The 18,416-nt window shown below is 46.5% G+C and overlaps 1 protein-coding gene across 1 annotated transcript in view; it reads left to right on the forward strand.

The window, feature by feature from the left end:
- LOC119374481 (ATP-binding cassette subfamily G member 4) overlaps positions 1 to 18,416 on the forward strand; it is a 59,921-nt gene that overhangs the window by 32,108 nt on the left and 9,397 nt on the right. Inside the window, exons 6-10 of the mRNA XM_037644588.2 lie at positions 1,187 to 1,332; positions 12,468 to 12,591; positions 15,320 to 15,434; positions 16,817 to 16,983; positions 18,316 to 18,405. Of these exons, the coding sequence (XP_037500516.1) occupies positions 1,187 to 1,332; positions 12,468 to 12,591; positions 15,320 to 15,434; positions 16,817 to 16,983; positions 18,316 to 18,405 (642 nt within the window). The remainder of the gene's footprint in view (positions 1 to 1,186; positions 1,333 to 12,467; positions 12,592 to 15,319; positions 15,435 to 16,816; positions 16,984 to 18,315; positions 18,406 to 18,416) is intronic.

An 18,416-nucleotide genomic window follows, 5' to 3' on the forward strand; every position in this document is an offset into this window, starting at 1 on the left:
ACAATACGCTTTTCAACAATGGTTGAGAGGACTCACAAACAATGGCGCAAGACCGTAACCGAGATGTTCCTAAAGCAGGGCGGAAAACGAACCTGCCGAACGCAGAGAAAATGCTCAATAGTCTGGTGAAAGAAAAAGGTTTCGTGATTTGCAACCAGACAAGAGAATCGACCGATTATCAACTATGGAAACATACTCATCATAAGGAAAGTCACCGAAGAATATAGATGGACTGCAGTGCATAGAGCAGATATTTATAAATCATGACAAGCATCTTACCACTGTTCCTATAGTAAAAAGTGCACAGCCACTGCGTATTACTAGAACAAACACACGGCGCTGAAACTTGCAGGACAACAGAGAAACTGAACGTGTGCTTAACGTGTGCGTGGTGCTTAACACGCACGCTGCACGTTAAGCACCACGCAGCGTGCGTTGGAACGAAAAATGTTAGGCGTAACATTAAGAGATTGGTATGACGGCAAAATGGGTCAGAGAAGACAGTGGTAGCCGGTACTTTAGTTGACAATACGCGAAAGAAGATAGACACCCAGGCTGGCCACATAATGCGTAAAGGAGACACTGGTGATCTGTTAAAGTAACGGAAGGGATTCCCAACGATGGGAAACGCAGCCGAGTAGGGTGGTGAAATCATGAGGCATGCAATATAAACCCGCTATTTTATGCATCATCAGGACAGGGTGGATTCGACATCATTGGAAGAGGTCTTCGCGCTGCATTAGACATGAGATGCTAAGGATGACGTCCCTGTAAAAATATCGTGTTACCTGCCATCACAGCCATCAAGAGTGGCCTTCGCTAGCTACATTATACATACGAAGGAGCGGCACAGGATCATCGGTAAACACCGCAACTTCTTGTTACCCGGCCATGAGAGTTTGCGCGCTATAGATATTGAAGTGCACTTCAAGAAGCCAATATACGCTGCCTGTTAGGGCTACCTCGGTGGCTCAGCGGATTTTGGGTGTTATGTCTCCAATCTCGAGATGACAGGCGCAGTTCCCTAGTTGGGACGTACTAAAAGAACGTCCACGTCGTTAGGGTTAGGTGGGAAGTCTCTAATCTGGAGTCGTCCGCGATGTCGCCTTTCCTTGGTCTAATGTACATACAGAGTTGTGCCTCTAGCTGAAAGACATGACTCAGTGAGTCGGTTCCATTCTCGCAGGTGTCGCGAATCCTGAAGCTGTGGGGCCTGGACACGTGCGAGAACCGGCAGGTCAAGAACCTCTCCACTGGTCAGCGGAAGAGGGTCATGCTCGCGCAGGAACTCGTGCACAGTCCACCGGTGCTGTTCCTCGACGAACCCACCAGGTAAGCTCCGTAACGTATTTCTAGGAAAGCGGCGCGCCGAAATGCGAGGACAACAAGAACGAGGCAACAAGGTCCTTGTTGGAGGAAAAAAGTACCAGTGCGAACAGACATCCACGAGAGAAACGACGCGTACACGCAAACGCCACGTGTCGTTTCTCTTGTGGACGTCTGTTCGCGCAGGTACTTTCTACCTCTAAGGTGAACGAACTCGACCAAAAGAAGTATATCGCTGAAGTTCCTTATGGCCTCGTCTCTCGCCCAATAGGCGTCGGCAGGATTTCGTTTTAGCGATGCAAACCCGTGTTGCATCTTGGAAAGGGAGGGGGAGCGCTAGTGTGGCTTGGGTGGGTGGAGGGGGGGGGGGGGGCAAGTGCTGGTGGGACTTGAGGGAGAGGGAGGGGCAAATGCTCCGTTTGCAGCTCCGTGTCCCCGGCCCTGCTCTTACCCTTATCTTTCCTAGAAATTATCCATGCAACCATTAGCCCACCAACGCATTTTATTCGTAACGTATCCTTCAACACATCTCGCAGTCGACGTCACTGACGTAGCCAGAGAGGGGGTATTTGGGGGGTTCAAACACCTCGAAATTTTTCAATTTTCCATGCGTATACACGCACACATACAAACGCACGCACAAGCAGAAATAAATTATAATTGAACGTCCCCACCCCCCCTCCCCCGACCGAGAACAAATTCTGGTTACGCTACTTTGTCGACGTCCTGTGTGACTGACGAATTAATACGTAATAATTTACTTAAAAAAGAGAGAGAAGCAAGGAAAGACAGGGGGGTAAACCAGACGCACGTCCGGTTTGCGACGCTGCACCGGGGGAGAGGGATAAGGGGGAGAGACAGAGGAAGAGAAGAGGGATGGACAAAGTCACGAGCACACTTGGGGGAGCACATCCTGTCTACAGGCGGTCGCTCAAATATGTGGATTTCAGGTTCTTCAGTAGCGCCTTGGTTGCCTTCTGCGCTCTCGAAGCACATGTCCAAGGTCCTAGAATCCTGTCTACAGAAAATGGTCTGGAGTCCAGTTGGTCAGCATCCGGAGCAGGCATCGCTGGGCGTCATAGGGAGCGCAGCTGCACAGGACGTGTTCGATTGTCTCTTTGGTTCCGCAGGAGACGCATATGGAGGAGTCCTCCATACCGATGGGAAACGAGTACGCCTTTGTGAACGCAACGCCTAACCAAAGGTGGCATAACAGCGTCGCATCAGAGCGGAAAATATGCGATGGTAGCTGTAGCTTGAGCGAAGGATCATGTTTACATAGCTGACGCCTTTGGAAGTGGGTAGACGACCAAAACGTGCGTGTAAGATTTCGAGCTAATAAATAAAGTTGTCTCGTCACATCAATCCTTGATAGAGGTATCGGAACCAATCTGGTTCCTCCATGGGCTGAGCGGACTGCATCGTCGGCTAATTGATTCCCAGTAATACCAGTATGTCCTGGTAGCCACTGATATATAATATCATGTTCTCTTGCTCGAGCTTAATGGCGGCAGTTTCTTATTTCATTCAACAACAATTGTTCATGAGTCCTCTTACGCATGGCAAACTGCAAACTCTGAAGTGCTGCCTTCGAAACGGAGAATATGACCCAATTTTATGGACGCTCTTGAACGATATATTGTAAAGCGGGTCTCAGCAGCAAGTTCTGCTGCAGTAGGCGTCGTTATATGCGACAATTTAAATTGCATTGTCGTTGCTGCAGTGGGAACTACAGTTGCACCTGAAGAGCTGTTCGACGAGGCCGACCCATCAGTATAGATCTACGTTCGGTCCGAGTGTGTCTCATGTAATAATGGCAGTGTCGCTCGCTTTAACGCTATTCTGGTGAGGTCGGCCTTTCATATATAACCGGAATTTAAAGGCGTACCTGTGGCTTGTCGAGGCACCACAAGGCATACATGCGCTGCTACGTGTCGTACATGCATGAGAGTTGCGCAAGTTACGAGTACACGTATTCCAACCACGTACTGCGAACGAGTACGTCGGCGCCTCATCTAATCTTACTTCATACGAATATCAAAATGCGATGCCTCTTCCGCAGGTTGGTCTTTCGAACGCGCGCGAAGCCACGCGGTTAAGGCCAGGCGTTTTACTAAGCAGCAAGTTAGTACGCATAGCAAAGAACACCCACTATTAATCTTAAAGTCGCGTGATCCTGGCGCCCGCCCTCGAGGATTGCGCAATGTTTTATCCGTGCGACGTTACTAGCTTCGGTAATTAATTGCTACCGGCAACCTAACTCATGTGCCGCACCGAGCTACACGATTTCGAAAGGTAAGCTATTGCTTCTAGCGATACTTCAACCACTTCAATACTATTAGCAGGTGCATCGCATGCAGCCGCAAACCAGGACGAGAGTGCTACAACGGATGCTTGTCCTTGTAGTTTCTTACGGTACTCCCGTCCTGTTTCGCGCTTAACACAGGGTATTATATGGCAGGCCAATACGCAATTAGTTATTACAGGAAAGCTGTAGACGGCTAGGTTCTGGAGGATTGTATTCGTCGACAGAACAACGTTTAGAACAACAATTTTCGGCACCCTTCGCGCCCTCGCCAAATGTGCCCGTCGCACTTCCCTTCGTCACCGAGTATGCCTCTTTCACAATCCCCCCTTTTTAACGGTGCCACGGCGCATGCGCCCTCCCCCTAGCGGAAAAGTCGCGAAACGTCTCTTTTTTTCGAAAGTCTGCCCTTAGGCATAATAATTATTGATTCAGAAATACACATACACATCTGCCAACGCGCACATAAGCGTGAGTGGGTGCGAAAACGACGCCATGTCGCTGCCGCAGAACGTGCAGCCACTGCCGCCCGCTTCGCTGGCTTCCACCCACACAGCAGTGGAAGGGCTCTAATTTTTTTTAATGCGAAGCGTTTGTTAGTGATCTTCTGCCACTTTGAGCGTATCTGTCTACCTAGCCGCCTATGATTTCCTGCTCTCGTGACTGTTTCGTTAACTGGATTTGTACCGAAATTGGTATTTAAACATAAACGACAGGACGTGAAGAACATGAATTAGAGGTCGTAGCATGAACATTGTGACATGATGTCATGTACGGCATGAACTGCATGTCACGGTCTCGGTGCGGTCGCGGCCATTTCGTTAACTGCACATACCGAGGTTTTTAGATAATACAGATTATTTATAAACATGCTATGATAGTGAGGCACCTGTCGTCTTCGCAAACGAACTCTATGCTGAGGCGTGAAAACTTACCTAAGGTTACATTCAAACGAGTAGTTAGCGAAACCTCGTTAACGTTTTATTTATTAGCTTGAGGGCCGTTGTTTATATGGAAAGGTTGTAAGCGTGACATTTTATGGCATGCCCTTTTTTTTTAAATCGCGAAAAACTCGCCTAATTTGAGATAGTAATCACTGAAATTGAAGACCCCGATCGAGGCGAAACCTAAAATGAGCCACCGGTAGCGCAGGAAGTTCGTCAGCGCTATTACGTCAGACCGGAAGCTCACGTGACAGTTTTTGAAGAAGGTGCGTCGCCGCAGAATATGGTCAGAAAAAACGGCAAGCCGTCTCGAATACCCAATTGGACCTCTTATATTTGCATTTGATGTGTAGTGCTTATCTGTTTCCTTCGTACTGTTCCCAAGAAAACCGCAATTTCCACTTTTTCTTTCACTGTGCAGTTTAAAACTGAGCTTCTTTCGAATTTACCAAAGAAACGGACTACAGAAAATTTTTTATGTATTTATTTTGCTAATTACAATTATTTAACTAAATTGCTAAATGGTATATATATATATATATATATATATATATATATATATATATATATATATATATATATATATATATATATATATATATATATATATATATATATATATATATATGAGTGTGTGTTTATGTGTGTGTATAGATCTATATCCACATAATGTAGGCAGATTGATTGATTGATTGATTGATTGAATAAAGACATGCGACTGCTTAAAATTAACTCATATCGATGCACACATGGAATTTGTTCATACTTGCGCAAACATTATCGCTTTTTTTTCGGTAGGAATACACGTCCCCTTAGCGGGGAACAAGGCTTGGTAATAATCAGACATTGCTACATGTATCGAAGCCATGAACGTTCCTTGTCTTATAGGGCCGCTTTAATTAGATAGGCATCTTATATTGCGGTTCCTTTGGACCCGTTGGTCTCGTGACTCGAATGCTCAGTGTGCCAAGACCAACGTAACGACGGAGCAGCGAGAATTGCATTCGCGATGCGGTCGCAACCAACGTCTATCCTTGCATTTGACGCCGCCGACGTTTGAAGGCATGGCAGGCGGCCAAGGTCTTGTTTATCTCGCGGGATGATTTGGAGGGCGTGAGAAACAAGAAATATATCTTTTTTCTTCTTGTTGTTGTCTCGTCGTTAGCGCTGTCTAAACGCTGAAGGTTGTTTTTGGATGCTCGCTGCACGTACGCGCGTTTGAATGTACCAAACCCATAACTTTGCTAATTTCGCGTTTGGGACACTCCTTTCACCGTTCATCTTCCCTCTTCTTCTGCTTTTTCTTTCCTCCTTCTTCTTCTTTTTTTTTTTGCTTTCGGCAGCATCACATATCACTCTCGCAAGCACCAGCAAGAATAATTTATGTGCCTTTGGTTTTGCGGTGACAGCAGTGAGTGCCATAAAAAGGTCTTGTTGACCTTGGCCTGCTCCCGCGGGGTTGTATACGTTCGTTCACCGGTGTTTCATTGATGGATGTGTTTGTGCGGGCATAGTATGTAAACAACTTCGTTGGCTAGCTACAACGGTAGCTGTCTGGTACACGAGACTGGATTGGAAGGGGAACCGCAATCTAGTTTATGACAGCGTTGGCCTGGTTTAAGATAAGTCGATGTGTCGAGGTGCCTCCGCGCATAATTTGGCGTTGGAAATACGAGCTGAAGAATCGCGAGAGAGCGCGACCAATGTTGCCGTTTTTTATAAAATAATTTCACTGACGATTACGATACTCCCTAACGAGATTTTTGAGCGCAGCGTCGGGTTGGGGCAACGTCAACTATATTAGAAGTTTTGGCTATCCGCAGTTGTAGCAATGTAACCTTCGCTACATATTGCCACAGAAACTGCCAGGGCTCGAGTGCTACGCAAAACACTTCGAATTTCAGGCGTAGCGAACCTAGCGAAACGCCGACAGCCCCGTTAGGGCAATCGAAGCTAGCCGCAGCGCACGTGCCAGCCCTGCATACGCACGAGCACTGACCGAGGAACCAGCGAGCGTGACGGAGGAAGAAAGCGAGAGAGAGAAAAGATGTACTGCGGCAGAAAAGCTGAGAGGTCGGCCTGAATCAATATTCTGGCCTGCTACTCAGCCTTAGGAAAGGGGAGGGAAGAGAGAAGGCGTTGGTGAGGAAGAAGGTGGCGATGAACCTTGAACATAGGCGTGTGCACAGGGGGGGCAGGGGGCGGGCGCCCCTCCCCCCTAATCACCCAAGAGGGGGGGGGGGCGCAAAATCTGCCCCGTACATTGACCCTTTCAGTCACCTAAGAGGGGGGGGGGGTGCGCAAAATCTGTCCCATACATGGACTTAGTAGGGTGGGGGGGGGGCGCTGCGATGAACCTTCGCCCCCCCTAATGGGGAACCCTGCGCACGCCTATGACCTTGAATGTCCAGAAACTAATTACAGTCTCTTGTAGAGTTCTGTCTCGCGCAAAAACTTGTTCAGCGCTTTCAGAATATCACGCTCATGACGAGGTGGTGGTCCCAACATAACTTTTTCTGAAACGTCTTGTTTCGTAGATTTTAACAAGATGGTGGCCATCGCACCCAAAGAAAGCGAGGTTAGAGGCCAGTGGCTCGTGATATCGACAGACTCCGCGTTCGCTCTATTTTGCACTCGTTCGCTCTATCGGTTACGCCGACGCCTGCAACACCGACGCCTGCAACGGCAACGGCGACGCCGCTCAACGCAGGAACGGGCACCTAACCCCCGTATTCAGAAACGCTCCTTGACTTGAATTTGACTTGCCACCACCTTCAACGCGTTTCGAACGCGCTGCTTTTAGGCAGTGCCAAGGCAGTACAAACGCGTTTCAAACGCGGTGCCTTGAGGCGGTGGCAAGTCAAGTTCAAGTGAAGGAGCGTTTCTGAATACGGGGGTGAGAGCTGCGCCCTAAAACTTGAGAATGCGGCACCATTGCCACTAACTGAAATTGACTCGTGTCCTTTGGTGGTATCATGGTATCATGATGTGATCACTTTCGACGACAATTTTCGCTTTGCGCGACGTAGAATGCCGCGTGTCTAATGACTGAGGCGACAATGCTTGCCCCTCCTATCCTCTACCAGCCAATCACCGCGTACTCAAGGCAATATTTTGGCGGTATCTCCAAAACAGATCGTCTCAGAATACGGCCAAGAGAACATGCTTGTGGCTCATCGCCGTGACCTCCGAGATTAAGGCATTGCCTGCTGTCGCCAGCGGCGCGCTGACAAATTGGGGGACCCTTAAGCTTCGCCTTTAAGAGTTGAACGCGATAGCGAAATCCGGCCCCCAGTGCGCACTTCAACCACTAAGTGCATACTTATTAATGTGTGTTGTTACACACGCGCACACAGACACACACGCGCGCGCGCTATCTATCTATAGTAATGGTACAGGCACTGGTACAGGTTTTCAGTCTAAAGCCCTTCCCTGTGCTTGAGTCGAGACATATTTCTCACAGTGCCTCACAGATGGCAGCACATTATCTAATGTTTGCTGTTTACTTGATCAACGCCTCCTCTAGGAAGGAGCATGGCCTCCGAGATGGCGGGGACGCCGCGCAGCCGCCATCTCGGAGGCCATAAAAGGAGACGTTGGCTTGATATGTTTTCCGCTAGATAGACATACTTGTCCATTTCTTGAGCTTTTTGAAAGTTCGTGTGTGTTTTCAGCGGCGATGGCTGCACTATCCCGGCTTTTTTCGAAGCATAGCGTCGCGCGAAAAACGTAGTTTGATGGCCTCGCCAACGCGTCTACAAATCGCCGAATGGGCTCATTTTCTTCGTGACACTTGCCGAACAAAATTCGTTAAGGAGACTCCTTCCACTGCATGCATTAATGTACTGTTTTTTCCCGAAGCAGTTGCAAGTAGCATTGTGGCCTTGTGGTAGGACACCTCCTTGCCACGCAAACGGCCCGGGTTCGATCCTCAATGAGACCGAAGATTTTTTGTGTTTATTTTATCTGCATCTTTCTCGATTTTTCGGTCACGGACGATTTTTCGCTCACAAGCGACCTAGCGACGCCCACACCGACGGCGGCATTTCTGCGAAACGAGCTCTCTAACGCTATCGCGTTAAAACATCTCGGAGGCAGCGTGCTGGGGCTTACGTGATTACGACAACCGCCAAGGGTACGCGTGGTGCGCTGAGATGCCGTTGAGCAACCTAACTACACCAATGTCAGTCCTGCGTGCAGCTTTACCAATGGTGTATTCAGTGCTCACTCCTAACTCACTGGTAACAAATTAATTCAAAGTGAAATTTTTACAGCGAAAGCTGTTATGAGATAATTTCAACGGCCGTTTTTGGCGCCGTAGTTGTCCGCCGCCGCCGCCGCCGCCGGTGTCCGTAACCACTATCGCACGAAATAAGAAAAAAAAATAAGAAAAAATTTCCAGGTTGGGACGATGTCAGAACCTGGGCCCTCTGCGTGGGAGCCCAGTGTTCTACCTCGGGGCCGTGCTGGTGCTTGAAACTGCGTTACAAAAAGACCCTATACAGGCTTCATGTCGGGAAGGAACAACATTAACATATGTAATGTAGTGTGGTAGAAGAGTAAAATAACAACCAGGCGTCACACACACGCGAATTCTGTAACCGGGCATCACACAATGCAAATTGCGCAACGAGTGGGTTGTTGAGTGCTTCCAGCCCATTACAAAGGCCTCTGCAATAATTCTTCATCGTCATCAGCCACAGCATCAACAAAGTGCACATAATGGCCTACAGGTGTTTAGCGAGTACTACGGTTCTCCGCAGAATGACGAAAAATTGCATAGTGGCTGCTTCCCTACTTCACAAAAATTATGATGATTTATAGCGTAGTGGGTTCCCGGCAAGTGCACTTCTATTGGTTTCCAAGGAAGCCCATAAGGCTCCCATGATCCATTTCCTCAGGCTCTCAATAAAGTTAATTCCTTCTCTCTCTCGCTCTCCGTTTCTTCGGTTAACGTATGTTATAAAGCGTGGTGAGACAGTTAAATAATGACCGGGCATCACACATCACGAATTACGTAACTAGTGGGTCGTTTAAAGCTTCCAACCCATTACAAAGGGCTCAGCCATAATTCTTCATCGTCATCAACCACCGCAATAACACAGCGCACATAATGCCTCACAGATGGTACCTCGCTTCTCCGCAGAATAACGAATAATGTCGTGGTGGGTGCTTCCCAACTTCCCCAAAATTATGATTTGTGGCCTAGTGGGTACGTTGCTAATGTACTTGTATTAGTAGCCACAAGAGAGTTCATAACGGGCTCTAGAAATGCCGCTCTTCCAGCTTTCGCTGTGACTGTGCTGCGCTTTCCGCACAGGCCTGGCGTTTTTTTTTTTTAAATGCGAAGCATTTCTTAGCGAACCTCAGGCACTTTGGCCGTTTCTATCTACGTATCTATCTATTTATCTATCTATCTATCTATCTAGCCGCCTACGTCTCGGCGCTCTCCTGGTCGTCTCCATAACTTGTAATATGCCAAGATTGGCGTAGCAGGCGATCAGTGTATGACGAACACAATTCACTGGTCATGACATGAATAACGCAAAATACCTGTCGCGTACGTCATGAAACCCTTTCTCTCAGTCACGTGTGGCACATACCCGTACACCAGAGTTTATGTTATGCGGGTATGTGCCACAGGTGATACAAAGTCTCAACCAACACAGTAACCGCGAACACACACATTGACACGCAAGGAAAGTGATAATATTATTAATTGTTGGGCTTTTATGTCCCAGAACTACGATATGATTATGAGAGACGCGATAGCGAAGGGCTCGGGAAGTTTTGACCATTGGGTGTTCTTTAACGTGTACCGAGATCGCACAGTACACGGTCATCTAGCATTTTGCCTCCATCGAAATGCGACCGCCGCGACCGGGATCGAACCTGCGACCTTCGTGTCAGCAGCCAAGCACCGTAACCGCTACACCACCGCGGCGGAAGTGAGGAAGCTGAAGACAGAACACCCGTGGAAGACGCTCAACTACCATCCTCTCGTCCAAGTGGTCGGCAACGTGGACCACGTGGATTACGCAAAAACCTGGGTCAGTGCTTTCTACAATAAATCTGCTAAGAGAACTAGGCCTCTCATTATTACTGGTGACTTCAACATTGATTTATCAAGACCCAACAATGATTGGTGCTTATACTGTGTGAAAGACGGCCTGGATGTGGACAGGGCATCAAAAGACCTCGCTGCCACGTCCACGACAGAAGGCATCATAGATCATTTCATCGTAAAGGGCATCCAGGATTTCCACCAGCTTCACAATATCTCGCACTTCACTACACTTAGATTCCTCATAACCGCGATCACAAACGGATCCTATTAACAAGTCCGGTCCAGCTGCTGGTGCTCACTGATCACTGTGATGGTGACCTTGTTCAAGAACTGTCAAGAACCCCTCTACACATACACACGGGTTCGTGAAACGTACGTGCGTTCTCCGTCATAACGGAAAAGTATAAGCATAACAACTCTAACTGTGACTGTAACGTACGTGCAGTGCGCCTGCGCGTGGCACTCGGCTATGTATATATCTAGGGAAACTATCCTGAATGAAGCTTAGTTGCGAGTAACGCCTGTCCTGTGCATCTGTGTTCTTTTTTTGTCCTGTTCGGATTCGTGCTATCCAGTATTGAAGAATATAAGCTTACCGCGTCTGGTGTTGGTAACACCCATGTTGCTGTTGGCATCGTTACGCAACTGTAAACAATGGGTTATATAATACATATGCTACCCTTGAACATATGAGTGTGCGTATACTACTTCCACATTTCTCTAGCGTCATTCCGTAACGTTTCGCTCAATGTGAAAAATTACGCCACAGTCACCATCCTGCGCATGCTTCGCATCACGTCGATTCCCACGGCATGTGGGATCTGCCGAATTTTTTTTTTTCGTAGCTGTTTGTCTGTGAGTCACAGTCATTCTTTGTTCACGCTGGAAGCTGTCCTACTTAGATCATTTCCATAAAATCTGTCATTGTCCACAATTAACCTATCATCATCTTCTTACGAAGCCATCCTACGTGTCTAACAGATTTGATTACAAGCATAAAGCGCGTGTTCCTTTCTTCCGTGCATAGTTCTTTTACGATTTTTTTTTTCATATGAAAGTATGCCGAATCGCTTGAAGCACCTGCCTACACCTGTTGCCCAAATGACTGGTGTAACTGCATGTAAAGCTTCAGTTGAATGTTGCTTTCGCATCATAGCAGCCGAATTCCTTTCTTCTGTTTCACTGTATTTATTGTTAATAATAATATCTGGGGTATAACGTCCCAAAACCACCATATGATTATGAGAGACGCCGTAGTGGAGGGCTCCGGAAATTTCGACCACCTGGGGTTCTTTAACGTGCACCTAAATCTAAGTACACGGGCCTCAAACATTTTCGCCTCCACCGAAAATGCAGCCACCGCGGCCGGGATTCGATCCCGCGACCTTCGGGTCAGCAGTCGAGCGCCATAACCACTAGACCACCGTGGCGGGGCCTGTATTTATTGTTATTCACTCCCTTCTGCAACGTGTATATATTCGCTGTGTATTGATGAACAATTCAGAGTGGATTTGCCACTATTACACAAATGCGTATGAAGCCTTAAATGCCACCCGCAAGCCAAGCAATCTCACGTGTACGTATATAATCAACATCAATTTTTTTTTTTACACCAACCGTCATTTTATGGCAAACAGCTTACGATACGTCTCCCGATTCATCGTGGCAAGGACAACATGTCAGGCGACTCTGTTCAAAAGTTCAAAATTCTCAATATGTGATTGACAAAGTCATCCAAGAGAACGAATTCATGCATGAATGCAATGTGTACAAACCAGCTATTAATAGAGTATTTGTGCTAACTCATTGTATCTCCCTGTCGCAGTGGCCTGGACAGCTCCAACGCCCTGCAGTGCATCCTGACGCTGAAGAAGTTCGCCCTCAAGGGTCACACGGTCACGTGCAGCATACACCAGCCGAGCTCGAGGATATTCCAGCTATTCGACCGAGTAAGCGTGACCCTTTCTTTATTTTTTTAAAGACGATAGTCTTTCTTGGGGAAATTAAACGCAGAAATTTTGGTCTACCTTTCTGTTTGTCGGCACGTCACTCGATTCAGCCACTCGGCCAAAGTTGATCCACCTGCTTACCGCCCACCCATCTTGAACTGGTACGGCTGTTCCTACTTGTGAACGTTGTCGATCAAAAAGTAAATATTACGCATATCTGAGGCGCAACATCATTAGGTAAGTATTAGGTGGTATGTTCCTTTAATAGAAAATACATAGATACGCAATTTTAAAGACCCTAGTTTCTTAAGCTGCGCTGAAAATGCGACTGCGCTGAAACTTGTCTTCCTCCGTGCCCTCTGCACAAGCTCATGTTGTGTTTCGGTTTCGGTTCAGTATTGCATTGTACGAATGACAGGGGGCGCCGCTCTGGGATTCCTGTTTTACCCAGGCGACGTGAAAATAAAAGTTTGTGGAGAGTACTCGTTGAGTGCGGACGTTTCTTCTCCTTCGGCGCATCGCACCAAACTGCGTGTTCGGGCTGGCCGGCGTCCCCGCCGGTCGCGTTGGTCACCGCCGGTCTTCACCTGCCGCTGCGCCGGGACTACCAGCCCGCAACACAGCACTCATGTTTCCCGACGTATTGCCAGATGGCGTCCATATCTCACGCAGCGCCTCTTCTAGTGTCTTTAGACGGCATTTGCAGCGAAGCACGCAGATACCCGGCCAATTTTCTTGTTTTAGTTTCATTCCTCGATGTATATAGTCATTCGTATGTTTCTCAAGTGCGATGTGCTTATGTCACGTTTCAGTGTGGTGCGTAAAAGGCTACATATATATATATATATATATATATATATATATATATATATATATATATATATATAAACACCGTTGAAACTTGATTTAACGAAGTGATGAAGGCGCTCGAATTATTTTGTTAGGTTGGGAATTTCGTAAAACCGAGAAAGCGATTTCTCAGTCCTTCGAAATCTAAAATTGTTCCGCAGTGACACTCATAAGCTACCACGGCATTGTTTTTTCCGGCAACCCGCACCTGCGCGTCTGAGAAGTCCGTGTGAGCGGCCTGAGGAAGGCCCAGACATAGGGGACATTCTGTCCAGGCGATGCAGGCCAGGTAGATGGTCACATTAATCTGTCGACAGGCTACCGATATGCGATGACGCGGAGAACGAATGCAGTGATTGCGCGAGCAGGTGGGGCGAGAAAGACCCTAGGAGATGATCACTGCCATCTGTTATATAAACCATGAAATAACCAAAGCAACGGCGAAACGGGAAACAGCGCAGTAAAAAACGACTACGAAGAAGGAACACAAACCACACCACACGTCATCGTTTTTTCGTTTTCGTTTTTTACTGCGCTGTTTCCCGTTGCACCATGCTTTACCAACTAGCCAACAAGTTGACCTCAAAGCAACGACCACCGTCTTTCGCGCTATCCGGTACGTAACAGCGCTATTGACTGCCGATTGCGTTGTTCTGTGTACGGGCGCAGCGTGTAGCTTCGTGAAAATAAAGCTAGGGCCGTAACCAGGGCGCCTAGCTCTTTTAACGCGATTGCATTAGAACACATAGTTGCCAGTTCCGCTTTTAGTAAGCTGATTTGGGCTTCTGTTTTCGTCGAGTCGCTTGTAGATTTTTCCAGTCGCTTGTCGGCTTTTTGGCCTTATTTGCCCTTTCCCAGCAAATATACTCATTTTAATGATTATCACTTCCATCGACATTGCGTTTATCGATGAGCTTATTAGTTGAGTGTTAAAGTCAAACATACGTTGGGGGAATCAGCAAGTGACGTTAACCATGCAGTGGCAAACGTGCATTCAACTGAATGGAGACTACCCTGGAAACAATGTTAAAGGTAAATACATACTTTCCTCGATAGTTGCACATATTTTCGCAGTACAAAATAATTAAAGTGATGTTTTTCAACTCCCCTTCGCATTTCAGTAACATTTTTTTTATTATAATTAAAATATTTTCAAGAATGCGGAAATTCAGTAAATGTCCGCTTCTTTTGGGCTTCTACGCAAAAGTCGCGCCGCTTTTTTTTTTTTTTTGGGGGGGGGGGGTCTTATTTTGTGATAATTATTTGCTTGTTAGCTGGGTAGCATCTGGCAACTCCGGAACACACGCTCGAAGAAAAACCCGTCTTGGTCAATGCTAGCAGGAAATCTCCGGTTTTTCACTGAGTTATTTCATGGAAAACTTCGTTAAATTGAGTTTGGCGGCCAAATTCGTTAATTCGGGTTGATGACAACCACGAATCCTATTTGTACTTGCCTGGGCATGGAAATGATATCGTTAGGCCGGTATAAAAGAGTACAGCTGACGACACTTGCCTTCGTCCCATTTGTGTAGACAGATTATTTTCGCATATCTTGTCGTATGGTATAAGCATATTATATTTACAATTTTCAGTGTTTTCTTTTGTCACTGCTACAAGGTAGAAAGAGTTACGTGGGGAACATTTCTGCCCTTGAGCACCTATCTTTTCTCGCTGTTCATGACGTCTGTGTTACGACAGTGAGTTTTTCGGGTCATTGAATGAGATCTGCTCATGCCCGTCCACGCATGCAACCACGCATGTTAAAATAAGTAGCGAGCGAATGCTTACTGTTTTATATACGGCCTATTAAAACTATGAAACCGCTTTGTCACTGATATCGCTATTAACGCTGACTTCATTTTCTAATTTTGCCTCGCAGTTGTACGTCCTTGCCGATGGCTACTGCATATACCACGGTGCCGTTCGGGACTTGCTTCCTACTCTGGCAGCCAATGGTCTACAGTGCCCTGCCTTCTACAACCCTGCAGACTTTTGTGAGATGATTATCCAGAGAAATCACCCTACTTATGTGCTCATAGTGTTATCAGCAATGCTAGTTGAGCACAGATATTGAACTTGTGTGCATGCATCACTGTAACATATCAGATCTCACTGCTTTGAATAGCTCAATGTACAACTTTGTTTTGGACAAAATTCGATATATGGGGCAGAGACGTTTCAGTCCCGATTGATTTTTTTCCGGTGTAAGCAAGTGGTTTTTACAATTTGGGATGCGCATTACCATGGTAGTCCAAAAAGATGAAAAAAATCTGTGCTCCCACTTTTCGATCAATAGTAATTAGGGATCAGATTAATTTGTGAAATAAGTATTATATTGTAGCATTTCGATTATTTTTTTAATTTCTTACATTAAAAACATTCCGATGGGATGGCATAATACCCACCAACCAAAATTCAAATTTTCGACACATAACTAAGATAAATACCCTACTTCTGCACGGTGAAAAAAGATGCCTCAGCGAAATGCGCGAACAGAGCGACCGCTTCTGTAATTTCTTCCTACACACGTGACCTCGCTTTGTTGTGTGTACCAGGTTGGCACCATATGTAGAGCAGACGCTCAATATGAGCTCTTGAGGAAGCACAAAGCTTTATCTTTACCAGGTGCTTGATGACTGATCTACAAAATTTATGAATCCAATTGGAATCACTGGGCCTGAAAGGGTTTTAACCTGTAAATTCTATTCAGATAGGGATGCTCGTCTGACAAAAACCAGCAAATACGCTCTGCAGCAGAAATTAGACTTAATAGATGAACTATCAGGATAAAGTGAAATGCAAACAGAAATTGACAGATCGGGGCATTTAGTAGGCACAATAGCAAGGAAGTGCTTTGTTGTCGGTCTCTAAGCATGCAGTAGTCCATAGCCTGGCTTCGGAGCCTAAGATATGACATTCACCTTACTACAAGTGAACTTCAAAGTACCACAGGCGTATAGTTTCGGAATCATTCCCGCTTCGTATTATGCGGAGATTCTGTAGTTCATTGTGGGCAATTATTTTTAGTGCGCTATTTGTCCTGCTAAACTATTCTTGCAAGAAAAAAGTTGTTTCTCTCCTTTACAGTGATTTGAATATTGTCCTAGGGGCGAAACGTAGGTTGCCAACAAAAAAACACTTTATAAAATTTTCTGCTACACGAGCGTCTTAAATATCTATCTACTGGTTCGTTGGAAAATAATGACGCTTTCTTATTCCTTCTATTTGGCGTCCGCGACGTTGTCTCACTATATGATTTCTGTAAGCAGTACAGCGATTCTGTATTAATTAGATGTCTGAGTACTATGAAAAAAATTTTTGCATATGCGCGCTCTTTTGCATCAATGTTCTTTTTCTCGTCTTTCCTGAAATGCAGTGATCGAAGTCGCATCGGGTGAATACGGGGACGTTAAAGGCGACCTAGTGCGGTACGCTGAACGACACAGCCAAGTATTGCCCACCAACAATGGCCCCAAGTCAATGGCCAATGGAGGAGGAGATCTCAACGAACAACATGCAGTCACAGCCCCTTTGCTAAAGCAGGTATGCACGTGTCTGTATTCTGTTTGCTTAAAAAAAAAGCGATTCTTCGGGGGAGTTGGTGAGATACGCTAAATTTGAAAAACAAAAAGACAATGCACGACTGGGATAGCACAAAAGGAAGAGACACGTGCATGCGCAAGAACGTTTGACCTGGGCATGTGTCGTCCCTGTTTCTTGCGCGTTGTCTTAGTCGCGCAACGTCTTTTATTGCGATGGCAATTATATGGACGGCACACTTTGGTTCTCGCCGTCATATTCCCTATAAATTCCAAGTCTACAACATAGCTCCGCGCGACGTATGTTCTATGTGCGAGCGAAAGCTTGCGGAGGCTGCAGACAGGCACGGCTCAAGCAGAGATGAAACGCGCTGGCCGGCTCCGTTGAGTGAACGAGCATGAAGGGGCGCCAGTGGGGGACTGCGTCGCTCGGGCAGCATCTGTGAACTTTGATCAAAAAGGCGTGGTCGCCCGCGCTGGCGCGCACGCTATCTCGACAAAGATCAGTAGACGGCTCGTATCCCTGTACGTGCTGTGCTGTCACCGCTCACCTCACGTTGAAGCGATCGCAAAACGAAAACTACTTCGCTTCCTAAAGCGGCCATATTTTTTTACAACGTTTTATAGAGTTGGGCGAAATCGAGTCCTAATGGAGTTAGCTGCTAGCCTTACATCGTAAAACATTCCATTTTGTTGCTATCGCATTCATTGCTACGCCCTTGCGTAGGTCGTTTCTCTATCGTGTTTATCTTCTTTCCCTACCATGTCTTCGCGCTGTTGTTAGGATATAACATATGCTTGCTTACATTTTCTGTTTCTTCAAGTAGACTGAAAACCAGAAAGCTTATTCACATAACGAATGGTTCAAGCATATTGGCAACGGTCATCCCTGCTTTAAACGTAGGCAGTCTTAAGTACGAAATATTTATCTGTCTAGAAAATCCGCTTTGTTTTCCTCAATGCCATTCGATGTTTATTCGAAGTCACTCAGTACTTCCGCACATCGCAATATTTAGAGATTGTCATGTGGAGCCAATAGAAGCACAGGGGAGGTTATTTTTAGTATTTAATTGAGGTGGGCTAATTATGAAATTATGGGAAACGAAGGTGGACGAAAAAAACCAGTTGCCTCCGCTGGGGACCGAACCCACAACCTTCGCAATACGCATGCGACGCTGTGCCAACTACGTAAGCTATGGCGGCGGTCGTTCAACTCTATGAGAGTTTTCCTTTTGGAAATCCGCCGGAATTTTTTGCCTCATAATTATCCACTATTGGATTACGGAATTCAGTGAAGTCGCTGTGGCATTACTTTGTCTGCATTACTTTGTTACAGGAGGAACACCAACTAGTGACCACCGCTCCGTGTTGTGTGCAGATGAACGTTCTCCTCAAGCGCTGCTATTTATCACTCATCAGAAATCCGGTGAGTGAAGC

The sequence above is a fragment of the Rhipicephalus sanguineus genome, chromosome 11, assembly GCF_013339695.2.
Source record: "Rhipicephalus sanguineus isolate Rsan-2018 chromosome 11, BIME_Rsan_1.4, whole genome shotgun sequence".
Lineage (NCBI taxonomy): Eukaryota > Metazoa > Arthropoda > Arachnida > Ixodida > Ixodidae > Rhipicephalus > Rhipicephalus sanguineus.